The sequence below is a fragment of the Thalassophryne amazonica genome, chromosome 15 (assembly GCF_902500255.1).
Source record: "Thalassophryne amazonica chromosome 15, fThaAma1.1, whole genome shotgun sequence".
NCBI classification, from domain to species: Eukaryota; Metazoa; Chordata; class Actinopteri; order Batrachoidiformes; family Batrachoididae; genus Thalassophryne; species Thalassophryne amazonica.
Window position 1 is genome coordinate 86,652,244 of NC_047117.1, and position 27,872 is coordinate 86,680,115.

General features: G+C 42.0%; 1 protein-coding gene and 1 long non-coding RNA gene across 2 annotated transcripts; both read left to right on the plus strand.

Moving 5' to 3' along the window:
* Positions 1–4,699: 4,699 nt before the first annotated feature.
* On the plus strand, positions 4,700–17,606 carry LOC117525550. The gene is made up of 3 exons (XR_004565087.1): positions 4,700–4,872; positions 12,788–12,792; positions 17,596–17,606. It is a non-coding gene; the product is annotated as an uncharacterized LOC117525550 (long non-coding RNA).
* Positions 17,607–22,552: 4,946 nt separating this feature from the next.
* On the plus strand, positions 22,553–25,717 carry rtn4rl2a (reticulon 4 receptor-like 2 a). The gene is made up of 4 exons (XM_034188084.1): positions 22,553–22,803; positions 23,344–23,570; positions 23,740–23,973; positions 24,181–25,717. Exons 1-4 carry the CDS (start codon positions 22,746–22,748, stop codon positions 25,039–25,041), a joined length of 1,380 nt encoding a protein of 459 aa, XP_034043975.1. The 5' UTR covers positions 22,553–22,745; the 3' UTR covers positions 25,042–25,717.
* Positions 25,718–27,872: the final 2,155 nt, after the last annotated feature.

Below are 27,872 nucleotides of genomic sequence, written 5' to 3' on the forward strand. Positions count from 1 at the left end.
AACTGGAGTCAGGTCGAGACCCCGATGAGGACGACGAGCATGCAGATGAGCTTCCCTGAGACGGTTTCTGACAGTTTGTGCAGAAATTCTTTGGTTATGCAAACCGATTGTTTCAGCAGCTGTCTGAGTGGCTGGTCTCAGACGATCTTGGAGGTGAACATGCTGGATGTGGAGGTCCTGGGCTGGTGTGGTTACACGTGGTCTGCGGTTGTGAGGCTGGTTGGATGTACTGCCAAATTCTCTGAAACGCCTTTGGAGACGGCTTATGGTAGAGAAATGAACATTCAATACACGAGCAACAGCTCTGGTTGACATTCCTGCTGTCAGCATGCCAATTGCACGCTCCCTCAAATCTTGCGACATCTGTGGCATTGTGCTGTGTGATAAAACTGCACCTTTCAGAGTGGCCTTTTATTGTGGGCAGTCTAAGGCACACCTGTGCACTAATCATGGTGTCTAATCAGCATCTTGATATGGCACACCTGTGAGGTGGGATGGATTATCTCAACAAAGGAGAAGTGCTCACTATCACAGATTTAGACTGGTTTGTGAACAATATTTGAGGGAAATGGTGATATTGTGTATGTGGAAAAAGTTTTAGATCTTTGAGTTCATCTCATACAAAATGGGAGCAAAACCAAAAGTGTTGCGTTTATATTTTTGTTGAGTGTAACTTTAAAACAACACGTGTTGAGAAAAACAGAGCGTTCGAGGCTCATAACATTTTAATGTTTGTCATTGTTAAATGCTCTTTTAATTTAATTTCTGGCAACATCAGTGGAGGTGATGGACTAATTTATCTGTCATCTATGTATTCACTCACTGCATTTCCATCAGTATTCCCATGTCTAGGAATATTTTGACTATATGGTCAGTGGGTCTTGAAGGAGCTGATCAAAATCTGGTTTAATCTGACTCTTCCTCCTAAATTTTACTTTTTTTTTTGTTCACTTACATTTTACCTTATGACATCACAAAGATATGATGGAGATAAAAGTCAGAATTTTGCTTGCCCGACTACTTTGATCAAGCAGAGGTTATAATAGTTAATTATGTTTGCTATTACTGTTATTGTTATTATTGGCTAGCAGAGGTACCTGTCTTGGCCCAGGTGAAGAATAGTTACCAGGTTTTAAGCATTTGTCATAAAAAAAAAAAAATAAGCACACCGTTGGAGTCAGTGCATCAACCTGGTAGTTTCAGGCTATAAACTACTTAAACTTGTGCTATCTTCTAATAGTGTTAAGATATTTATTGCACATTTTGATTATTTTGTTTTCATTTTTTTTTCATTTCACATTCTGTATTGTATTGACGTAGAATAATTAATGCTGTGATTTCACACACTCCCACAAAGCAAGCAGCAGTATGGTCCTCTAAAGCTGGTTTAAGGTCCACCAAAAAACACAGAAGAAGAAGGGGTTTTTAATTTTTATTTATTGATAAGTTTATTTTCAAACAGTAGCTGATGGTCTGACCAAGGCTTAAAACACTGATTTATGATGGATTTAATCATTCATGTGTCTTGAAAATGACATCTTTTAGACGTTGCAAGCATCGTCTGAGGGACACAATGGTACGTACAATGGCACAATGGTAACGTGCTAAAATGCTAGCATGACCAAATGGGTCCTTTTTTTTTTAGCATTTTATTATAAATATTTGTAATAATATGGTTTAATGTGCAGTTAATTGGCCTAACAGATCATCTAAGAGGCGTGTCCTGCCGTCTTTCTGTCGAGCGAGGTGGTGATTTACGCACACACAAATGTACTATGCTGAGAGTTCCACCTTTGCTGTGGACACACACACACACACACACAAGGTTGTTTACAGTATTGATTTATTGACCAACAAATGATTTTGTTGTATGAATTTCTTCACTTTTTGAGTTTAAAAAGTCAGGTACTAACCCTGTCACCGACCGTACGGTCTCCCCTAAAAATTTGCCCCCCCCGCCTTCACTGCGCATGCGTCATTTCGGAGCGTCAGCAGCAATTCACCGAATATCGCCTCGTTTCTGCTTAAAACGGCCTTGTTTCCTCTTAAAACTGACTTTAGAATGATTTAAGAGGTTTTACTTTCTTTCTGTCACCTGATGGTTAATAATCACACGATTCCCTTTGATCGTTTTGGGTGTGGAGAGTCAGACTCAGAGAGTCAGACTCAGACATGCTGCTGTGGCGCTCTGATCACTCCCCCCCTTTTATTATGAAATAATGCTGAATTTATGTGGAAATGATTTTTGTACAAAAGCTTCAGATATTTGTTGCTGAGATAGATGATGACTGAAGTGCAGTTTGAAGCAGAAACGAGGCGATAATGGGTGAATTGCTGCTGATGCTCCGAAATGATTCATGCACAGTGAAGGCGGGGGTGGGGTGGGGGGACCAATTTTTAGGGGGGGACTGTACATTCGGCGACACCCTCCATAAATGAGATGAGAGAGAGATCAAACACTAATCTAACAGGAACCACAGAGTGTTTAACACTCCTCAGGTTCATCAATGATCAGCCCGACAGGCTGTGAACATACAATATGCAAACTCCTCCATCGTGCCACCTGCAGGCGTTACTACATGCACAACATTTGTTCTACGGTGCCTATGTAACTTCCATCCCCATGCAGATTATATGGGACATGAGTGGATGAAGAAGGAGGACGCACACAGCTCATCATCTTGCAAATCTTCCTCATAATCACCTGAGAGCTGCTCAACTGGCAGATGGAGTGAGAAGTGTAGCGAAGAAAATAGAAGTGTGAAGGTGGAGACTGGACTGGTATTCCTGTTTATGGGGGCGTCTTCTTTAATACTCTCTCTCTCTTTTTCCTCCTCCTCTTCTCTGTGTGCTTCTCTCTCCCAATTATTTACCAGTCATGGAGTCATTAAGCTCTCCTAAGCTATCCCATAATGCCATGCTGTCGAGGCAGTCCCAAAGCACAGAGTGACATCAGCGCCAAGGCTGGAAATAGTTGCTGGTGTAAGTGTGCGTTTGCATCCATATGTGTGTCATGCATGCCATGTGTGTGTGTGTGTGTGTGTGTGTGTGTGTGTGTGTGTGTGAGTGCGTGCACATGCGAGTGTGCATGTCAGTCTGACGTCAGTACTCCTCCAATCCATATTTGACTACATAGTGAGGAAGACTCACAGCACCTTGTAGGTGTCTCATCTGAGGGTATTTATAGACAGAACTAAACTGGGCGCCTGTTTGACAGGTGAAACGTACCCCTTAAGTTTCAGACAAAGACGAGATTAACCGAGTTATTCTGGGATTGCATCGGAACCCAGCGGCAGGGAAAAAGATTTTCCAGGAAGGAGGGATGAAAAATAATAAGGAACGTCATGAAATGGGGCTTCAACACCAAAACCCTCTTGCAGAGGCAAGACTGCCCAGTGTCCGGTTAAGTTCGATCCCCCTTCTCACCCACATGATGGCGATAACCTTGTGATACAGTTTTCTTTCAGTTAAGAACTCCCCCGTTGTTCACTGATGTTCTGTCATGAGAGCCATCCTTTAATCCTTAAGTGAGGGGGAGGCCACGTTCAGACATGGCTGAAAACCGGATCCTGCACATCCTTGTGGGCGAGACAGCGTAGCCCAAGACTGCAGGGTGGTGGAGCTGAAACCTGCGCCAGCTTTTCTGGTTTTGACCCTCAGCTTGAACTGCTAAACTCTTCTGCTGGTCGCAAGTTACTGCAGCTTTGATGGCGGTAATCGTCCAGGCTGACCTGGCTTTACTGACCAACTCCCACATCATTCAGTCCATTTGACGTTCTTGGAGTGAATCACATTTTTTGGCCAATCCAAGACTGTGCCGCAGATGCCAGCTCCTGATGGAGGATAGCGGTAGTGGAAGTCCATTTAATTGCAAAATCACAATGTCTGCAGTAAATCATCACCACAGACAATGACAAAATCTGGGAGATGGGTTATCGTAATTTGTCCATACTTTGTCTATTCATAGATTAAACTATAATAAATAAACCGCTAACTCGTCATTTACTAAGTTACCTATTTACCATCATGAGTTGAGGAACAGTGTACTTCAGCCTATTTTTCCCAAGCAGCCATCATCTGTTGGAGAAGCTGCGTAGGTCCTGATATCACTGGAATGACTTTGTGTCAGGGCAGCGCAGTGGCTCAGTGGTTAGCACTGTTGCCCCACAACAAGTTAGGTGGGTTAGTAACTTTAAATTGTCTCTACAGGTCAACCTTATTAACTCACGCAAGTTGGGGTCCATAAAATCAAACCGTGAGTTATCTGAAACTGTGAGTTAATGAGGTTGATTAAAAACATGCAATAGTCAAACTTTTGGGGGTCCACAAGTCAACCGTGAGTAAAGACGAAATGTGAGTTACGCATATGTGAGTTAATGTGGCTCTGCAACAGACTGGCATCCCATCCAGGGTGGACCTCGCCTCATGGGCACTTAGGGAGACTCAGATGAGGAGTATTACTTGCATTTTGAGAGAACATCAGCTATGACATTTTGGCCATGTGGCACGTTTCTCTGTGCATGATCCAACACTTGGGTACCTCATAGTAGAGCAGCAGACAAGCGTAAGAATCATTCAGCTGATGATACTAGCGCCAAATTTGGTATAAATACTTCTGAGACATTCTTTTCTTCAAAAAAGATATTAGCCACGTGAAATTTTATGTGAATATAATGTTGAATCATTATTTCATCTGTTCAACAGTCTATTCTAGATGTTTGCAGTCTTCATGCACTGATATGGGAGCAAAGCAGACTCCATCAGAGAAAATCTCTCTGTGTGCTACCTTTACCTAGTTTAGCCCACAAGCCAATGTGGTTTATTGGGTTGTGGCCATCGCCATGCACAAGCAACTACTTGGATCCATAAGCAGTGAAGACTAGAGTTCATCCAAAGGACATGGCTGACTTTAAAAGCAAAATTTGCAAAAATTAAAAACAAGAAAACAAAACAAAATTTTTTTCATGTTGTCATTATGGGGTGTTGTGAGCAGAATTTTGAGGAAGAAAAATGAATTTACTCCATTTTGAAATAAGATTGTAACATAACAAAATGTGGAAAAAGTGAAGCACTGTGAATACTTCCTGGATGCGCTGTATCCTTCCTGCTTTTAATGAGTATGATGCCCACTGCTGACTTTTGTTTGTGCAATATAAATTAGATTACATTAATTGACTAATTAATGTTGCATACCTTTCTATTTCTACATACTACCGTTATGTGCTTTTAATTGCTGCCTTTACGTGCAGCTGCAAAGCTTTTATTAGTAACCCACTCACACGTGTGTCCACACTAGCTCATTCTCTCAGAGGTCATCGACACACATCATATCAAAGCAGGATCATGTAGTTCCAGCTTCACTGTAATTCACCTTTGCGCTCTTGTTCTTGATGAGTGAAAACACTACAGACATTTTTAAAAGCAGCTTTAATTAAATGAAATTGAAACAGAGAGAAAGAGAGAGAGAGAAAAAATCATGACAACCTGAAAATGTGGTAGGAGGGAAGTGTAAAAAAATAGCTGAAGTGTTAAAGGTGTTAATTAGTGAAGTTTTAGACACGCATTTACACACACAGGTGAAACAGACTCTACTGATGACGGCATCAATATCAGCTATTGTGAGAAATGAACAAGTCTGGCAGCTGAAGGTCACCAGCTACTTTTTTAGCTATTTAATTTGCTGTATTATAAAATATGCAACATCGTCAGCCTGCATAGCTTCAGGCGGTGTGACGAACCATCTGTTTTATAACTTCAGGCCGAGAAAAAGTTTTGCAAATATATACAAAATTAGCTATTTGCGTTACTAAGTGTACACGCTCATACGCAGTCTAATACGTGCAGATAAGGATGATTTGAGAGGATGTACTGTATGTTGCCTCAGCACAATAAGGGAGGCAGAAAAAGGACGAGGCGACACCTTCTGCTGGGAAAAGTAGCAATGACAGCAGGAAAGCAAGATAAAATTAAGATGGAAAGGAATAAATACGATGTTATTCATATCACCCACTGTGATCTGCAAACAACCAGCAAGTGCTGCTAAATGTGGTAGTCTTCACACAACCAGTAGGGGGCATTAAACGCCCACATTGGAATGGACAGTGTGAAATTTGAATCTGTTTATTGAAATAAGTTGAGCGTGTGTCCTTGTTTATTTTACGATGCACATTGCAATAGGAAGGGGGTGCTAACATCACGCAAAATATGAAGTTACGCCAGTGAGAGGTTTCTGAGCTCTAGCTGCAGACAGACACAGCAGAAGTGCTCTGTTTGCTTAAAAAATAAAAACAGTGCAAGACTTTGGCCACACATGTAAGTGGCCCAAAATAAAAATAAATAAAGCAGATTCAAGTCATATAGTCATATATAAGTGACCCAAATGTGTTGTGAAATATTTGATATGGTGTGTTCGTGTGACCTAAAAAAAATTAAAAAGGATTAAACCTTGTCTTGTGTTGGTATGTTGGGAAAAAAAAAACTCATTCAAGTCATTTCAGGTCACAATGTGAACATAGCCATATATAAGTGTCCCAAAACTGACATGAAAATTCTAATGTGATGCATTTGTATGACTTAAACAAAGATCAAGTCTCTGTCATAGGTAGGCAAAAAAAACAAACAAAAAAAAACATTCAAGCCATTTCAGGTGGTCATGTGAACATAGCCAAACTGTGTTTTACATTGGCAGGTTGGAAAAATTCTTAGTTTGTGTCACTTCAAATTGTACTGTGAACATAAACATATGTAAGTGCCCCAAACCTGATATATATATATATATATATATATATATATATATATATATATATATATATATATATATATATATATATATATATATATATATATGAGGTCTATTAGAAAAGTATCCGACCTTATTATTTTTTTCAAAAACCATATGGATTTGAATCACGTGTGATTACATCAGACATGCTTGAACCCTCGTGGGCATGCGAGAGTTTTTTCACGCCTGTCGGTTACGTCATTCGCCTGTGGGCAGTCTTTGAGTGAGGAGTCGCCCACCCTCTCATCGATTTTTTTCATTGTTTAGGAATGTCTCAGAGACTGCTGCTTTGTTTGATCAAAATTTTTTTCAAAACTGTAAGGCACAACTGAGTGGACACCATTCGATAAATTCAGCTGGTTTTCGGTAAAAATTTTAACGGCTGATGAGAGATTTTGGTCTGGTAGTGTCGCTTTAAGGACGGCCCACGACGCCTGACAGCGATCTGCACTTCGAGGCGGCAGCGTCTCGCCGTTTCAAGTTGAAAACTTCCACATTTCAGGCTCTGTTGACCCAGTAAGTCGTCAGAGAACAGAGAACTTTCAGAAGAAGTCGGCATGAGGAGTTTATTCGGACATTCCATTGTTAACGGTCATTTTGTAATGAAAGAACGTGCGGGCAGAGTCGCATGTCGGGCTGGACCCGACCGCGGGGGGTCGCGACAGGAAAAACACCTCCGTTGGAAATCTTAACGGGCAAGTTGGAACATGCCCAAGCTGTTAAACAATTTCTCAGATACTCACTTGTTGAAAGCCATCAAAAGCCGCCTGAATTTTACAAATGGTTTTCAACACGGAGGTGTTTTTCCTGTCGCGGCGCACACAGATTTGCTGAGTCATCATGGAAACGATGGCGAATTTGCGCGCACGTCTTTCATTAAAAAATGTCCTTAAACAGTGGAATGTCCGCATAAAGTCCTCATGCCGGCCTCTTCTGAATCTTCTCTGTTCTCTCACGACGTCCTGGGTGAATTAAGCCTTAAATTAGGATGTTTTCAGGTCGAAACAGGCTGACGACGGCGCGTGGAAGCGCTGCACGACGTCCCGCTCTGTGGGAAGTCCTTACACCGACAGAAACACCCCATAATCTCTCATCAGCCGTTAAACTTTTCACCGAAAACCAGCTAAATTTCTCGAATAGTGTCCACTCAGATATTCCTCACAGGTTCAGAAAAATTTTTGATAAAGCAACGCGCGCCGTCTCAAGCAACGTGTGAAACAAAGGAATTCAGCTGAGAGGGCGGGACCACATCTCACTCAAGGCCTGCCCACAGGGAAATGACGTCACCGACACGCGTGAAAAACTCACGCATGCGCACGAGGGTTCAAGCATGATTGGTGTAATCGCACGTCATTCAAATCCATATAGTTAAAAAAAAAAAATAAAAGGGTCGGTTTATTATCTAATAGACCTCGTATATATATAATCTGACATGGTGTGTTTAAAACATGAAAGAAATGATAATGAAAAAAAACAAAAAACAAAAACAGCTCTTATGTTATCATGTTGGGAAAAAACTGATTTGTAAAATTTCAGTGATTAATATTTTCGACGGCTACTGTTATTATGACAGAGATCAGGCGTAAAGCTTTTATGCGGCTGGTAAAAGCAAAAAGGACACAAAAAATGAATTCAGAGCTGAAACGGAGCGAGTGAGGGAGGCGTGGAGGAGGGAAAGTGGCAGTATTGATTTGAGTGCATGCAAACACGTACAGTAAGGCCGAGCAGCATTACACAATTATCCTGGATGAGATAAAAGCGGAAGTGAGGCCGATGAATCGAGAGCAAACTGAATTCAGCTGAACTGCCACATCAGTGTCTAAATGGTGACATCATACTGATACGGACGTGTGCACGGAAATAACGCAAAACGTTATGGCCAGATTTTAGTGGCATCTGGTGGAACGGTACAAAGAAGAGTTAATCTGAGTTTGAAGACCTGAAAGCAGAACCATCATAGGTTAACATTAATATTTGTGGGACGTGATGGTCCAGTGGTTAAGGTGTTGGGTTTGAGACCAGAGGATCCTCGGTTCAAATGCCAGCCTGACTGGAAAATCATTAAGGGAACTTGGGCAAGGTCCTTAATCCCCTAGTTGCTCCCGGTGTGTAGTGAGCAGCTTGTATGGCAGCACCCTGACATCGGGGTGAATGTGAGGCATTATTGTAAAGCGTCTTGAGCGTCTGATGCAGATGGAAAAGCGCTATATAAATGCAGTCCATTTGCCATTTATTTGTAGTTTCTCAGGGGCAGATCTAGCTTCAGGTGGGGAGATGTGGTGTTGGTGTTGTGTGTGACTTGGATGGGTTCTGGGTTCATCATCTGACAGACATTAATGGCCAAGTCTTCAAAACACAAAGAACAATTTCAATCAGAATGGATGGACAAACTCTGAGGACCATCCTCTTGCAGCCCAGGTAATGCCAAGGTCAGGGGTTAAAGGTCAAGGTCAAACAAGATATCATCGTCCAAAACACATTAAAGGCCATATTGTCAAAATGCAAAGAACAACTTCAGTTACACACAGGGTGGATGAACATGTTCTTGCAACAAAGGTCATAGGTCACTTTCTCTGTTCTGTGAGGATATCTTCAAATTGTAAAGGTCATGTCAGGTCATAGGTCACGGTCTACTGTCTGTGAGGATGTCCTCAAATCGTAATGTAATGCCAGGTCATAGGTCACTGTCTACTGTCAGTGGGGTTATCTTCAAATTGTAACTGTAATGTCAGGTCATAGTTCACTGTCTTCTTTCTGTGGGGATATCTTCAAATCATAAAGGTGATGTCAGGTCATAGGTCACTGTCTACTTTCCCTGATGATATCTTCAAATCGTAAAAGTAATGTCAGGTCATAGGTCACTGTCTACTTTCCCTGACGATATCTTCAAATCGTAAAGGTAATGTCAGGTCATAGGTCACTGTCTGCTTTCCTTGAGGATATCTTCAAATCGTAATGTAATGCCAGGTCATAGGTCACTGTCTACTGTCAGTGGGGTTATCTTCAAATTGTAACGGTAATGTCAGGTCATAGGTCACTACTTTCCCTGAGGATATCTTCAAATCGTAAAAGTAATGTCAGGTCATAGGTCACTGTCTACTGTCAGTGGGATTATCTTCAAATTGTAACGGTAATGTCAGGTCATAGGTCACTACTTTCCCTGAGGATATCTTCAAATCGTAAAAGTAATGTCAGGTCATAGGTCACTGTCTACTGTCAGTGGGATTATCTTCAAATTGTAACGGTAATGTCAGGTCATAGGTCACTACTTTCCCTGAGGATATCTTCAAATCGTAAAGGTAATGTCAGGTCATAGGTCACTGTCTGCTTTCCTTGAGGATATCTTCAAATCGTAATGTAATGCCAGGTCATAGGTCACTGTCTACTTTCCCTGACGATATCTTCAAATTGTAACGGTAATGTCAGGTCATAGGTCACTACTTTCCCTGAGGATATCTTCAAATCGTAAAAGTAATGTCAGGTCATAGGTCACTGTCTACTGTCAGTGGGATTATCTTCAAATTGTAACGGTAATGTCAGGTCATAGGTCACTACTTTCCCTGAGGATATCTTCAAATCGTAAAAGTAATGTCAGGTCATAGGTCACTGTCTACTTTCCCTGACGATATCTTCAAATCGTAAAGGTAATGTCAGGTCATAGGTCACTGTCTACTTTCCCTGAGGATATCTTCAAATCGTAAAAGTAATGTCAGATCATAGGTCACTGTCTACTTTCCCTAAGGATATCTTCAAATCGTAAAGGTAATGTCAGGTCATAGGTCACTGTCTACTTTCCCTGAGGATATCTTCAAATCGTAAACGTAATGTCAGGTCATAGGTCACTGTCTACTGTCAGTGGGGTTATCTTCAAATCATAACGTAATGTCAGGCCATAGTTCACTGTCTGCTTTCCTTGAGGATATCTTCAAATCGTAAAGGTAATGTCAGGTCATAGGTCACTGTCTACTTTCCCTGAGGATATCTTCAAATCGTAAAGGTAATGTCAGGTCATAGGTCACTGTCTACTTTCCCTGAGGATATCTTCAAATCGTAAAGGTAATGTCAGCTCATAGGTCACTGTCTACTGTCAGTGGGGTTATCTTCAAATCATAAAGGTAATGTCAGCTCATAGGTCACTGTGTACTGTCAGTGGGGTTATCTTCAAATCGTAACGGTAATGTCAGGTCATAGGTCACTGTCTACTGTCAGTGGGATTATCTTCAAATTGTAACGGTAATGTCAGGTCATAGGTCACTACTTTCCCTGAGGATATCTTCAAATCGTAAAAGTAATGTCAGGTCATAGGTCACTGTCTACTGTCAGTGGGATTATCTTCAAATTGTAACGGTAATGTCAGGTCATAGGTCACTGTCTACTTTCCCTGAGGATATCTTCAAATCGTAAAGGTAATGTCAGGTCATAGGTCACTGTCTACTTTCCCTGAGGATATCTTCAAATCGTAACGGTAATGTCAGGTCATAGGTCACTGTCTACTGTCAGTGGGGTTATCTTCAAATCATAACGTAATGTCAGGCCATAGTTCACTGTCTGCTTTCCCTGAGGATATCTTCAAATCGTAAAGGTAATGTCAGGTCATAGGTCAAGGGCAAATTTTAGGTCACTGTCTAATGTCCTTGGGGATATCTTCAAGGTGTAAATGGCATTTTCAATCAAACCTAGTGGATAAACTCAGCGGACAGTTTTCTCACAAAACAGGTCATGTCAAGGTCAAATCAGAAGTCATTGGCTGAAATACACTAACAACAATATCTCAGGAAACATCGAAAACCTTTCTGCACAGATGCCTGCTCTCTGCTCTTCTGGGGCGGATAAATATCTGAGGTCGCTGATGTCATGTGATGATTTCAAACCAAGTCAAAAAATGAGCTTGCGGTGATGCCTCGTTTTTAAATTGCATTGTGTAATGCGGGCATTCCAGGGTTTTAATGTTTTTTTTGTACCAGTTTGCTGCAATCTCAGCTGTTCTTGCCCCCTCACTGTGAACACATGAATATTCACACCACTGTGAATACTCACAAATAACTAAAGAAATAACATCAGTTCTCAGCAGCTGTTCTAATATGCACCTAAATTTACAGTATATGGTGTGTATGTGCTAGTGCTACTTCAATCAGCACTACAAAACCACCGTGGGTTCTGGATGGCAACCACCCAGGCAGACAACCAGTCCAACCCCACCTCCCAAAACTAGGGTCAGACTTTTGATAGGTTTGGCGATACGTTATACTGTAATTATTAAAAAATGATTTTAACATAATTTTTAATCTGGTTTTTCAACCATTTCTAAAAAAGAAACCATTCATTCATTAACGATGTTGCATTTTTAGACGCGCTGTCTCCGGTGTAAATTGTTGATATGCACGTTGTTGTTTGCTCAGTTAATTGCCCCATGATAAAAAAAAAACTCATTATTTTTGTTTGATTTAAAGTGTGGCCTGCCCTTTTAAGATGAGGATCAATTTTTACGAGCTTGCTCGATGCTTTTTCTCTCACTCTGAAAATGAAGCCAAAACTGACCACTAAAAAAATGTAAAAGGTCATGTCCACATTTGAAAAGGATCTGCTATAAAAACTCAATTTTTGAAGGTCTAACACACGAAGAAGAGCCTTAGATTAAAACATAATAGCACAAAATTAGCTGTCTTTCTTTGTGTCTATCATTTTCCAAACACAAAAGATAAGTTGCCTTACAAAAAAAAGGTAATTACAGAACTGTTCAATAGGCGCTACACATTGTGTGCCAGTGTGTGGAAACAAAGCAGCAAAATATGGTTCAGCGGAAGCTGTGACGCTGAGGGACATAACTAACAACAACAACAAAAAAAAAAAAACAACCAGTGACAAAAAGGAAGGGTGGGTCGAAAGACAAAACCAATACAAGAGAAGGGAGGGGGAGACAGAATACCACGACCATCTTTCTTGCCAATAATTGGACAGGCAGCCAAAGACGCCGCTTGTGTGACAACGCATGAGAGGCAGAAACAGATTGTGTCAGCGAGCGACGTCGTTACTTTCATACAAAACAATATGATATTGAGTCAGCCTCCAAAAGTACATGTCACGGCTTTCTATCAATGGACGTCCGGCTGGCGTCTGATTGGCTGCTTCAGTGCCTCACGTCCTGCACGGCGGTGTTAGAATCAGGAAACACCCGTGCACGCGTTTCCAGCTGTGCATGTTCAAAAAGAAACAACCAACAGCCAACAGTCCGCTGTCCGATGATGCACTTTTCTAGACCTGTTTCTTACCACTCCCCTGCACAATAAATAAATAAACAACTGAATATGCAATATTAACCAGATCCAGAGTTAATCAAACATGCTCATAGATTTTTTTTTTCTTTTTGGCTGCCCTGGTTGCTTGGGATCACCACAGCAGATCCAATACAGATCTGCTGTGGGATTTGGCACAAGTTTGACACTGGATGTCCTTCCTGATGCATCTCCAGTTATACATGAATAAACATGTGCATGTCCAAACATGTCCTGGTGTTTCCAAGCAGTCTCCCAACCAAGTAACGTAGCATAGCTTAAGATTTCAAATTTAAAATTTTGATTCACGGAATCAATAACAGCTGGAATCTCTAAATAAGAAGCAGATTGTTCACCTTTTATTCATCCACTTACAACCAATAGGTAACACGCATGTTATAAAAGCAAACAAACAAACACACAACAACAAAAAATAAACAGTCTGTTCTAACTCACCTCTTTGCAGCTTGCAGTCACTGACCTGGATGCTCCCTCCACCACCCCACTGGTACCAGACAACAAGGTCACCAACAAGGCAACACTCCTCAGCTGCAAACCCAACACAAATGGAGAAGCTGAAGGAACTTAAGCAGAACAAAAATACATAAAATAATCAATAAGCCAAGATGGCCAACAACGGGAGAAATTTAAAGCATGTTTTTCTACTTTGCACACATAGAGTACATTTAAACAATATTAGAAAAAAAAATGAAGTTAATGTGCAACATTATTCCAGTTGGTCATATTATTCTCTCATCACCCCCCCCCCCCCCCCCCCCGCCAACACCTCCCTGTGATTAGCAGGACAAGAATAGTACTACTGTAGAGTACATCCTGCAAGTATTAACAGCGCTTCACTTTTTATACATATTGTTACATTACAGCCTTATTCCAAAGTGGAGTAAATTCATTTTTTCCTCAAAATTCTACTCACAACACCCCATAATGACAACATGTAAAACTAGAGTAGAGTGAATACATGTTTATGTGATTTCTTAGTATTTTTATTGTTAATAAATTTGCAAAAATAAAAAAAAAACTTTTCACATTGTCATTATGTTGGGAGGTTTTACTGTCACATTTGCAGCTTTGCATTGACGGTGTAAATTATGTTTTTTAAGGGAGGGGGAGCACTATTTTTTCTTCCATATTTGGGATGGAAATGCATCACATGCACAAAAAGGGTTATTCACAAATGAAAAGAAGTGTCCTCCAAAGTCTGGCCTTGTTAAACCAATACAACTCACCTCACTAAGGTACGCGTGAGTCATTGAAGGTTTTGTGATGCAAATCGCGACAATTGGCACAGAAGCCAAACCATAGAGTGATGTGCTGTTAACCCAGCATCAGACACAACTTTATTATCTCTGTTCTACCTGTTGATGCCAGAGACAAATAAATGAGACAGTCAGCAGGGGGCCCGCAGACACACAGACACATTGAATGTGTGTCTGATCGACAAACAGATGGGACAGATGAAGACGTGCCGACAGACATGGCGACGGGCTGGCAGATGTGCAGCAGTGGGCATGGCACGGGAAAGCCCCGCTTTGTTTCTGTGTGGGGATTACACAAACCCGATGTACTGTTAATCACACTCATAAAGATCACGGCGCCCACAGAGTGGAAAAAACCTGCTGTGTGGGTGACTGTCACATCACAAACTGACTGAGACTTGCATGCTGGCATTTACAGAGTCATGTTCCAGCACATGCAAACAACAATGCACAACTGGTTCAGTGGGTGTGTGCGAAGGGGAAGCCTGTGTGCTGTTGGCCCCGGATGGTCGCTGGGTACCGAAACTCGTGTGAATCCGCAAGTCCAGATAAGGACAAAGCAGGAGGTGTGAGGGAACAACATGCAGTGTGGAATAACTCACATCAAAATTACTCATCTGTTTATTATGCCTGTAGCTCATTTGGCTTCCTGCAGCTTTCATGCGTGTGCACGGAGCTCTGCTGTACAAGCTGTGTGTATGCACATGTTAGCCCGTAGCTGTGGCTCCCCCAAAACTTCTCATCTGTTCATCAGGGAGGCACGATGCTGACCTCAGTGCCTCTGCCAGCCCACGGAGGAGGAGCAACCTCTGCACACCTCCAGAAGATTCATGTGGTCACCTATGTTTGTTTGTTAGTGTAGAAGTGATGTCATAAAGTGGGGGGCGGCTTAACATGACATAACAGAAGGTTCCAGCTCACGATATGGTTGGCGGTCACGCGGTCACCCACGTTTGTCTATGCGATTGCTCAAATGAAGGCACAATATCTCCAAAAGGTCAGGTCAGCCGCGTACACCACACCGCGGACCTGCCTCGCGTTTTCGATGGTAACCACCCAGGCAAACAACAGGTTTAAGTACGTAACTATCTATCTGCTACAACCAGGTGAAACGTGGGTGTGTCCTTGCCGTTTATCAGCCGCTGAGTTCCTCAACACTCAGGAACCTGTGCGCCAGATAATGTCAAGGGAAACATGTCACATGGCCAAAACAACATAGCCGATGTTCCTTCACAATGCAAGTCCCCTCAAGTAACCGAGGACTCTAGATCATTTCTCAAAATCCGATACGACATGTATGTATTGTTGGACCTCGATACTTGATACATATCATGATAGATATAATTATGTGTTTAGGGTTGCTTATAGATATATATGCTAGGGTGAGGAGCTCGGTCACTCTGGAGGAGCTCGGAGTCGAGCCGCTGCTCCTCCACGTCGAAAGGAGTCAGTTGAGGTGGCTCGGGCATCTTTTCTGGATGCCCCCTGGACGCCTCACTGGAGAGGTGTTCCAGGCACGTTCCACTGGGAGGAGGCCCCGGGGAAGACCCAGGACACGCTGGAGGGACTACATCTCTCGGCTGGCTTGGGAACGCCTTGGGGTTCCCCCGGAGGAGCTGGAGGAGGTGTGTGTGGATCGGGAGGTCTGGGCAGCTTTGCTTGAGCTGCTGCCCCCGCGACCCGACTCCGGATAAAGCGGAAGAAAATGGATGGATGGATGGATGGATGGGTTGCTTATAGAAATTTTATTTAAATGCAAACATACACTGAAGTGTGTGGTGTTGGTGTGTACCCAGGCTATTTAGTACTTTAGTATACTCCTTAATGTGCATTTTATTAGTACTTTATTTTTGCACATTTTCACCTTTTTTGTGCCTTTACTCTGTCCCAAATTGATATCACAATGTACATGTCAATCCCCAAAACCCTTAATAATTTTAATATTCATGGCAACATCCCCAACCCCTGACCTCCACACAAAAGCAAAAACAAATATTGCTTCATTTCCCACTTTAGCTATGCAGAAAGTTAAATGAATTAAAAAAAAAAATTATGTGGCTCATCAAGACCATTTAATTCAGAATTTTAGATAAGTAAAAAACGTCAAAAACATCTTCAAAAGTTAACCTTTAGTCTAAGGAAATTAGGGGAGAGGGGAAGCCATTCAATCTCCTCGCCCCTCTGGCTATGCACCTGCACAGTCTGTGTGAGCAGTAAGAAAACATGATGAGAAAAAAAAAAACAACTTTCTATGCAGAAAGCAGTATGTGATAGACAGGTATGGACACATTATGTTGGCAAAGATGCAGTGCTCACAATTGTGAACAAAATTTGCCTTTTTGTGTGCATGGACAAAATCTCAAATCTTTCACTTCAATGCATGAAAAATGGGCATAAAACTAAACTGTTGCATTTAAGAGAAGAAAGAAAGAAACAAGTCAGGAATAAAGTATAATGATGCTTGACAAAGAACTATACCTACAGTACAATGCATCTGATCCAACAAGGTAAACAAGCCCAACAAAGACCTCTTGCTCCTACATGTGTATCGTAAACTGCAATGCCGTTTCATTCAAGCCAACTGGACAGCATAACATCATGGACCAGAAACACTACTGTCAGATGCATGAAGAGTAATCAAGCAAAATTATGAGAATAAATGATCACCTGGCCCACATAACACACTGAAAGCAAGAGGCACATCAATGGCCCACATCTTGAACTACATTGCATGCACAATCTGGCTCACAAGCTCATTGCCAACAGAATGGTACAAATCTGTTATTCCAATTCCCAAAAAAAGAAGACCTCCTGCAGTGTAGTAATTAAAGAAAAATTACATTGGTTTCACACAACAGAAAGGTGCTTTTACTCATCTCTGACAGACTAAAGAAGCATGTAAACAGATTTGCTCCAGGAGGCCAAAGGGAACCATCGACCAGCTCTTCACTGTGCACCAAAAAAAAAATTAAACACTCAAAGGGGTCAGCACATACATGTGTTTGATGAAAGAGTCAAAGGTGTTTGACTGTGTTCAGGATGACAATGACCCAAGTGGGCGTGGCTCCACAATACAAAAACAACTATATATTTCATTTTGTTAAGTGTACTTAGAGTGGAATGTGTAGTAACCATTACTAAGGGTTTATTCATGCTATGATGATGATGCTGATGCTGGCTGATGTAGCAGATTCTCAGAAATCTGACACACCATAGCAGGCTCACTCCAGTGGTACAAATTACTCGTCTTCAATGCATGTCGAAGTAGCTCAGCAGATGGTAATGCTTGGCAACGGTCCACTGACTAACTATTGGAGGTAGTTTATCTTTCACAGTTGGAGGGTGGGTGCATTGGTTGCTAGCATAGCTTGGTGGAGCTGATTGCCGAGTCAAGGTTTGAGGTGTCATGTGACACAGCGTATATAAACTCGACACAACTCTGCAACTGCATCACTTCCTACTGGTGCGTTGTCAAGACAGGTTCAACGTATTCCCTCACATTTCTTCATATGTCACCATATTTCTTCATGCCCAAGGGATCCAGAGAAGGTAGTGTGTCCAGTCAAGCCTCTGATGTTGGCCAGCAGAGTGCAATGTAGCAGTAATAGCATACTAGCGTAGGTAAGGTAGTGGTAGTGGAGCTCAACTCTTGCTGGTTATTTAGCATGAATGTCAAAGATTTTAAGCATGTTGAAAATTTATCTGGGACCACAACAAACATCAGCATTGTCTGACTATTGTTGATGTAGCTCCTGTGGAGTCTGGTGGACCTCACCGCTGGTCAATGTAAGCAACTTTTCACTCTCTGTTGGCGAATGCTGGGCTAATCTTCAGAATGTGAACAGGCCATAAGCAGGTAGTTTGGTGGGATAAAGAGTTGGACTATCCAATATGTAGACCCAGGCTTGATTCCTGGTCATGCTACCCGCCTGTGTCCTTAGACAAGACCCTTCATCTACATGGGGTCTCAGTCCATCCAACTGTAAACTGGAGAGTAAAGCCCTGGTCAGACCGAATAATGAACAATGAATAATGATCCATAAAACATGCATTTTTTTTTGTGCAAGTCGCTCTTAGAAGCAGATTATTTGGCCAACGAGGCTCATCACTGAGTGTGGTGCTAATTTTGTGAAGTTCAAAATTTAGCAGAAATAGCAAGGGGTGATTTGTGTACGAGGTACTACGAGGACAAACGAGGATGTTAGAGGCATGTTAGTGGTGAGTATGAGGCTGTTAGAGACCCATTATCTGAGTACCTGGCGGCTACAAGGACAGGACAGGCTACCTGCAACAGAGCAGGTTCCACTCTGAGAAAGCCTTTTTTAACATCTGTTGCCTGCAATTCCTTCAGAAGAGCATCATATAGTATGTGGCTCATTATTCGAATAATCACTGAATAATGTCACTATACCACTTTTGTCCAATACAGTACAGGTCCTGGAACCTTTGATATTTGCAGATACCAATTCTAATCCAATCCCATTTTCCCTGTCTTAAAAGAACTAATCTGTTAAATACATTTGTCTGGAGACACATCAACCCAAACTGTTAAAGGAAGTCAATACAGCCCAAAACGTGACACGTGTGCAGTAAAAGAAGCAGATCATTTTTTTTAATTTCTGACATCAAATTAGGCTCATACCAATCTGAAATACTGGATCACAATATAGGTCATGTCAAGGTCATAGGTTAAAGTTCATTGCTGAGTTGAAGGCGTTTGATTACTCTCCGTGGCAATATCTTCAAAATGCAAAGACCAATTTCAATCAAATTTGGCAGATAAATTCATTGGACTGCCCTCTTAAAACACAGGTCACATCAGTTTCAAAGATAAAAGGTCAAGGTGAAACTAGGGGCAATTTTAATTCAACTTGGCACATAAACTCAGTGGACTCTCCTTTCATAACATAGGTCATGTCAAGGTCATATGTCAAAGGTAAAATATGAGGTGATCGTCTACTCCCCATCTTCAAAATGCAAAGAGCAAATTTATTCTAAAAACTTACACTTAACGGACTCTCCTCCAGGAACACGGGTCATGTCAAGATCATAGTTCAAAATTCAAGATCAATTAAGAGCTCACTGGCTAAATATCTCAGGAACCACAAGAGATATTGAAATGTAGTTTTCTGCCCAGAGATCTGCATCGCCCACGACATAACTTGTGTGCAGTAGAAGACATGAATATTTTTTAATGTGTGATATACAATCAGGCTCACACCAGTCTGAAATACTTCATCACAGCACCCCAAATTTTTACACACTCCCCGGTACCAGATAACTACGTACTGGATTCAGGATTGAATCTACATATCTAAACCTAAAGGATTTAGGTTCAGTTCTCTCATCTTCTTCTGAGTTCTCATAGCTGTCAGTTTGAGCAGCAATCTTTATTTTGTTTCAGTGTCACACATGAAAAAGACAGCTGCCATCCAAGGAGAAAGCTGATTTATTTTTCTCACACGGTTCGTACCTCACTGTTACATCAAAGGTAATAATTTTCACAATTATTTCCTGTGTTGAGTTAAAAATGGCTACACTGATAAAATGCTGCATTCAAGCACAAGTTCAAGTTCATTCTTTTGTTTAGTTGAAGCTCACTCCCTTAACAAAGCCACATCTCAAAGACACAGTGTTAATTCAGATGTATTTCACTGCTGAGTTTGTACTTCGTGACTGGAAATGTGAAAATATAACCATGTAATTAAATCACAAATATATAATTTCCTGTACTGGCTAACAGCTCAGGGTGGGTGCAGAGAAAACCGACATGAGTGGATCAGTGACTGGCTCCATCACAGCCAGCCAGTAACTAAAAAAAAAAAAAAAAAAAAAAAAAAAAAAAAATCAATATTATCTCATGTCTCATCAAACTAAAAGTGAGGATGATGAGGATGACATCATTAGGTGGTGATTAATTTTGATGAATCACATCAACTGAAAAAGCAGCTTTGTTTTGCCTGCGTAATATCCTACAGTTGGGTCTGCCTTCACCTGAGTGTCACTTTATGCAAACAAGAAACGAACCAACAAAGGTGTTGGTAAGGTCAGACCTGTGTGTGATGCACCTTGAGGCAGCTTTGTTGTGATTGGGCACTATATAAACTAAATGAACTAAATTAATTAACAACATGATTCACAACATCACCAAATTTGAGACAAAACATACAACAGAATTGGAAAATAAATTGGAATTAAAGAATGGATAGAATGTGCAGCTGGGGATGATTCCAACATTTATTGTTACTACTGCAAATTAGTGATGTCAAACTCAAAACACTGTTTCTCATCATTTCCAAAGCTTTGAAACATGCAAATTTTGAAATGTTGTTCCAGAGTTTGTAAATAAACAGTAGACATGCTGAACACTTGCACCTGATGGACGGTTCAAGAATGTGCATCCATTGTCTATTTTCAACAATAATATCTTCAAAACGCAAAGAACAATTTCTATCCAACTTGGCAGATAAATTCATTAGACTGCCCTCTTGAAACACAGGACACATCAAGTTCATAGATCAAAGGTCAAGGTCAAAGTAGAGGCCACATTCTATTTTCCACAACATCTTCAAAATGCAAATAGCAATTTTAATCTAACTTGGCACATAAACTCAGTGGACAGTCCCTTCACAAGATAGGTAATATCAAGGTCATATGTTAAAGGTCAAATGTGAGGTGATCATGTACTGTCCAAGGCAAGATCTTCAAACTGTAAAGAGCAATTTTATACCATTTTTGTCAACTTAATGGACTGTCTTCCAGCAACACATCACATCAAGATCATCGGTCAAAAGTCAAGATGAAATCAGAGGTCATTGTCTAAAATATCTCAGGAGCTACACAAGACATTTAAGTGTGGTTTTCTGCACAGACATGTACTCTGTTGGTGTTAACTACCATGTCAGGCTTCTGACAATTACGTCATGTGATGATATCAGGCAAAGAAAATAAAATTAGCTGGTGAGGAATGCATTCATTTGGTTGCCTTGTTTCTAGTCTTCATTATTTTATTTTAAACAGCAGAATTTAACCGTTTTTCCAGTAAAACCTTCATTTAAAAAATACCTAATATTAAAACTAGTATTAGCCATTTCAGTAAAGGAAGGTCACAGCCTGTTTTTTTTTCCTGACAAAATGACAGTAAAAAGCTCAACAAAAGCACAATTTATTACTGGAATACAGCCTTTGAACATCAGTTCTTCATATTTCTTTGCCATTTTATAAGAGCTGCACCAAAGAGAAAATGAATATCACACATGCATGGGGCCAAATTTAAAACAGAAAAATGCCTTTTCTTCTTCTCTCCTCATACCTTAAGGCATGGCCTTCATTTTATCAACTGAGTGGCAAACTGGAGGATTTGTTACAGACATTTTCCTGCAGCATTACTGCTATCTCACACAACAGTAACAGCTTGAGGCACAGACACAGCAAAACTGACTCGAAGTGGAGAAAACGAGGCATCTGCTGTGGTTTGCAGTCTGGCAACTCCGCGTGCCATTCAGGCCATTTCTCAATCACAAGTCTAATTCACAATTTGAGATATACTGCAAGAGAAATGAACATGAACCGACAATATTTTCACTTCTTACGCATATCAAGTGTTGTCTGAAGTGGTCTGCATTAAAAGGTTGCAAATTCCAATAAGCCCTATGCATTTGCAGTTTGTGATTTCATATCTCCATCACCAGAAGGATTGTGATGAGTATAATTACTGAACAAACAACATGAATGGAGCAGGTGGAATTAACATCCACATCAATTACTACTCAGTCACGCTTGTTCTGAGTGACTTTCTGGTTGAATCATAATTCGGGGGCATCTTTTCTTTCCTAAGACAAACATCTAAGGCTTTTCTCTCTCTTTCTGTCTGGCCGAGGCGCTCCGGAAACAGACCATAAGAGTCTCTGAGGGAGCCGGCCAGGAAGCGAGCTGTGCGCTCTCCTACCCGTCCTCCGCTCCTCCACAAAGCGCACCCAGTCATCATTCACGGGCAACGTGCCTGAGCTTTCTCCCCCTCCCAATTTGCTTTCTTCTTTCACTCTCTCGCCCTCCCTCCTTCTCTTTGTTCCTGTACGCGTCGAAAAAAGTCTCCTCCTCTCACCGAGTCTGAGCGCACGTCTCCAACCAGCCTTTACGCGCGTAAAAGCTCTGTAAGAGAATCCCCTGCGGTCGGCTCCGCCTCTTTCCGTTTCTTGCCGCCCTCATTCAATCATGACCCCAATTTGGTGACGTAGGAGATTCCGTGGTGCCCACTGTCGTAGGCAATAACGGATTGCTTGAGTATATATGGGACGCTGGGAGCCATCCACCGGTACTCTCTCAGTCGCTCCGACTCGGGAACCAGGGCATCAGCGGAGATAGCAGGCTTTACTTCGCCCTTTCAGGCTAACTCGCTTTGGGCTTTGGTTCAGGATGGAAACCTCTTCGATTTTTCGGAGCCGACGAAGCTCCATCATACGCAACTGCAAAAGTAAGTTTATTTTATTTTTCACATTCAGTTTGGATATCACAGACTTAAAACTGGCGTTCATTACAATTTGCACAATCAAGTCCAATTTTTAAGTTCAGAAGCTTTTGAGTTTATTTTATGTCAGTGTGTAGGAAATGGATGCATGAATATATAGAATCGACTCAAAAGTTATATGAGGCAACAATGGTTTGGGATTGTATAAGTAAATCTGCATGCGAAGCGTGTTAATAACTTTTTGTTAAACAAAAAGTGATTTCGTTGTTTCAGCTGGAGCACTATGAGAGAGAACCGTGCGTAATGCGTAATGGAGAAAAGGGCTGTGCCGTTTGTGCAGCCGCTTATTTCGGCAAGAACATTTGAGTATAAATGCAATAGTAATAATAATAAATCATAGCAGCTATCAGCTATCATGAAATAATCACACAGTTTAACTAAATGTTCCTGGTTTACTCACGTTTGGACTCGCGGTGGCGGATGATTTCAGCACCACGGACAGCAGCCGCTCACCTCGCGCGCTTTCTCTTCCCTTCTCTTCCGCAGGCGGTGTCTCCTTCTTCTTGGTGGTGTGGCTGGTCCTCGGTAAACCAAGTCCGGTGTCGGCGTGCCCGCACTTGTGCGTGTGCTACCCGTCTCCGATGACTGTGAGCTGCCAGGCGCAGAACTTCACCGCCGTGCCGGTCGGAGTGCCCTATGAGTCGCAGCGCGTATTTCTCCAGAACAACCGCATCACGGAGCTCAGAGTTGGCTCTTTCGGCTTCGGGACTCAGGTAAGGAAGCGCAGTCGACAGATTAATTATTTATTTTTATTTTTATTTATTTATTTTTTGGATGCAATGCGTAAAACCTTCTTAAAAAGAGGAAGGCTTTACTGATTATCAATATTTCCGCCCATATTTAGCAAAATTCAGAATATTCATGTCTTCTTCCCCCTTTCAGGTCCTGTGGCTGTTCTCCAATAACATCACGTGGATTGAGGCTGGGGCATTTAGTGAGCTGAGGGACTTGGAGGAGTTGGACCTGGGGGATAATCCAAGCCTTCACAGGCTGGAAGGAGAGGCCTTCCGCGGCCTAGAGAAGCTCCAGAGCCTCCACATGCACCGCTGCCGGCTCACGGCCCTGCCACATGACATATTCCACAAACTCTACAGCCTGCAGTTCCTCTACCTGCAGGTAGGAGCGCTGGAGAGACACGCATGTGCATTCAGACAACCCAGAGCCGCACCAACCTGACGTCATGAAAACCCTTTTGAAAAAAAAAAAAAAAAAAAACAAAAGACCAAAAAATAAATAAATAAATAAAATAATTAAATAAAACTAAAAAAAGTCCACTTTTCTTATTTGCCGAACTTTATTGACACAAATCTGTTTCTTTCTCAGGAGAACAACATCCACTTTCTGCAGGATGACATCTTTTCTGACCTCATCAACCTAAGTCAGCTGTTCCTGCACGGCAATCGCATCCGCACCCTGTCAGAGAACGTGTTCCGCGGCCTCGTCAACCTCGACCGCCTGCTCCTCCACGATAACCGCATCAAGCAGGTCAACCGCCGTGCTTTCCGAGACCTCGGCCGCCTGACCATGCTCTTTCTCTTCAACAACTCCTTGGCTGAGCTGCCCAGCCAGACCTTGAGGGACACCCAGGGCATCCAGTTCCTCCGTCTCAATGCCAACCCATGGTCCTGCGGCTGCGAGGCCCGCGCCCTGTGGGAGTGGTTCCGCGAGGCACGTGTCTCTTCCTCTGAAGTTATTTGTGCCTCGCCTTCCACCCGCCGCGGTCAGGACCTCCGCTTTCTCCGGGAAATGGACTTCGCTCTCTGCCCCTTGCCTGACCCAGGCTCCATTGCTGGCTCCACCACCACCACCTTCAGCACCAAAACCCGCTGGTGGATCTCCAAGAACAAGCCCCAGTCGTCCACCAAAGGCGTCTTTGAGAAATCCTCAGAGACCGTCAAGGCTGGTTTGTACGGGAAGGGCCCATCCACGACCACCTCAGTTGTGAAGTACGAGTTGGGGGAGGAGGAGCTGGCGTTGCCCAAACTTGACCCAGAAGAGTATTGGCTAAACTACGGCAACGAGGACTCAGGTGTCACTCTCCGCTGCTTTGAGCTCGAATGTCCACCTGAGTTTGACCTGACTCCATCTTCGTCCTCTCCCTCAAACTCCTCCCCCTCCTTCCTCTCACTCCTTGCTCTCTCTGTTTTCAGCATCTCCCTCAACTTCCACCAGCTGATTGGTTGAATCAGACTCTGAATGACACACCCTTTCCCCTCCAGCCTGTTTTAAAGGCTGCGAGGATCCCTGTTAGACTCTCTACACCCCCTTTGCCCACTCTGCTGTAAACCATTAATCAAGGCACAGCAAGGGAGATGGGGGGATGGTTCGATTTTGAATCTAACACCTACAGGGCTTAACTCTTTTCAGGGCTGATAGGAGTTTTTGAGCTAAAGGTCAAATATCTACTCTGCAGGTTTGGCTTTCTGTGTCTTACCTGTACGATGTCACGTCATGGTCACCCATGATTCCCTGCTATCAGGGTTACGAGGGCTGAGTCCATCATTAATATCAGTGTGATTTGATAGCTGTTGTGAATGATGCTAATTTCGTCACCTCAACTTAAAACTGCTTGTGCTGTTAAGTACATCAAATTGACTGGCTGCTACAAATGCCACGATTACTGTTAGAATCCGTGCACAGTAATAACTATACCGTAACCACTTAAAGTGTCATGTAAATAAGTGTGCGTTATGTGTTCCACCTGATATCACTGCCCAGTCGCCGTATGACTATGATCCAGAATAACTGTGAGGGCGAGTGCTTGTACCGGGCAGAGCACAAAGAGTTTACAACGACCGAAAAAAACAACCAGAATGCAAAACTGTGAAGCTGTGAGGGAGAAGGCGAAAGAAGGGTTTGACAAAAGGCTTAGAAAGAGGGTGAGGAAAAGAATATGATGGGAGGAGAGATGGGTGGAGTTAGCACAATGAACAGGAAGCAATAAGAAAATAGTTCGAATTGAATAAGGGAGCAAAAGAAGCGTGCTGGCCGTAGAAAAGCAGCAACCTGCAGGATATAAAAGTAATAAATCCATTCAGTAAGATTTATTTAGTTATTCATCAATCCACTGTTTTGTACAGATATGGTTTCTTTGAGACAAGACTTCTTCCTGACAGGAAGCCACAGATTTGTCTTTCTGTGACATCATATGTAACGATTGTTGACTGGAGACATCAAGAGCTTGAAGAAAGCGAACGTGAATATTTCCTGAGTCATGCTGTCTTTTGACAAGTTTGTGCCAAATGACAAAGACGCCGTGTGTGTTCAAACAAATTAGCGAAGCAGAAATTGGTGACCCCAATTTTGCTTTTGTGAAAGAAAAGTGGGTCTAAATTGGGCGAATGGACTCATCGCATGGATGTAATGTCACATGTCATAGCCTGAGCCAGGTCTGAACAGTTCTGGCTGTGACTGGTGTGTGTGTGTGTGTGTGTGTGTGTGTGTGTGTGTGTGTGTGTGTGTGTGTGTGTGTGTGTGTAAATGTGAATGGAAGGATTCACAATCTGGCAACGCTGCAAAAGGCAAATACGTCACACGTTTCTCACTTCACTGAATCACCGGCTGCCGATGCCAGAAGGACAGACGGTGCGCAAATTGACGGATTTGTAACAACGCTAAGAGAGCAGTGACAGTTTGATGACTGTTAAAACCGAAAGGGCATGAGATAAATTAAGACCCAGAAAGAGAGAGAGAGAAAAAATTGGACCAGAGGTGATAAGATCAGTGAGGTGAAAGGTCAAATCAGAAGAGCTGGCGAAGGAATGCGAGTCCAAAAAGGAGGAAGTTGGAAGAAGATGGTGTAGGTGTGCTCATGTTCACATTTCATTCCTACACCTTTTTCATCTCTCACGGGTCGAGAAAAGAGAACGCTGTGGTAGCAGTGACGAGGGAGGCAACGGCAGCGAGCTTCTCCAGAAAATGCACGTTTCTCTGCACTTAAAATCAGTCAGACAACCTGACAGACAAACAAACAACCAGGAATTTGATCGCGAGTGAGACTGGAAATGTTCGTTGTTGTGTTCAGCATGTTTTTGGGGTCAAACTGAGGCTCGGTGCTCTTCAGTGGCCGTGACAGTGAGGTCACTGTCAGACGACCAAAGTGCCAGTTCAACTGCTTTGATTTTTTTTCCTCCTTTTCTCTCAGCGTGCATGTTTCATGTTTTGTATCTTAGAAAGATTCAGTGGTTCTATATGAGTTTGACAGGTTGGCTTATTATTATTTTTACCGTAAAGAAAATTGTTATTGAGAGAATAAAGAAAGAATAAATTCATACTTGTTTTAACAAAATATGTCTGTGTGGGCATTTCCTTTTATGTCTTGGGCTACTGGCAAGTTGAATATCAACAAACAGGCACAGCAGGCAGTGCACACAAACACACATTTGCACAAACTCCCACATGCACTCAGATTCACACATGCAATTGGTTTTGCATAAGGCCTCTGGGCGGCTGTCCAGCTTTCGAAACCATGTAACCGCACAGCTACACAGCTGAGGAATAGGAAGCTGGGAGGTAATAAATACATATATAAATAAATAAATGCAGTAAAAAATGCAGAAATACAGTAAAATAACGCAACGATAACAATAATTAGAATTCCCCTACAGAGAATACACTCTAAAAAAATGAAATGTTATATTTAATTAATGTAATTGTGTCAACTGGTTGTTTAAATGGGGTCAGCAAGTTTCAGTTCCAGTGAACTGCATATTATTTGTTTATATCAAATCAAGTAAAATCAAATCAAATATACTTTTCCTTGGGCAACAAGTTAAAAAAACAGCAGTGGTAGCAAAACAATAAACAGTGATAGAGACAACATACAAAAGACAAATAAGACACACACAAAAATACATAAATAAAAGTAAGACATAGCACATGCCCTAAAACAACTTAAAAAAGCAGATAAAATTAATTTAAAAAAATCTAATTTTATAACCAATAATGCAAAGCACAATAAAAATGAGGCATTAAAATCTAAATATAAAAAAAATCACAAAAATACATAAATAACA

Bases quoted from the DNA above. Each gene is read 5' to 3' on its own strand.
- rtn4rl2a (XM_034188084.1), top strand. From the start codon at position 22,746: ATGGAAACCTCTTCGATTTTTCGGAGCCGACGAAGCTCCATCATACGC. The intron at 22,804-23,343 runs GTAAGTTTATTT...TCTCTTCCGCAG, and splicing joins CATCATACGCAACTGCAAAA to GCGGTGTCTCCTTCTTCTTG. The intron at 23,974-24,180 runs GTAGGAGCGCTG...TTTCTTTCTCAG, and splicing joins TGCAGTTCCTCTACCTGCAG to GAGAACAACATCCACTTTCT.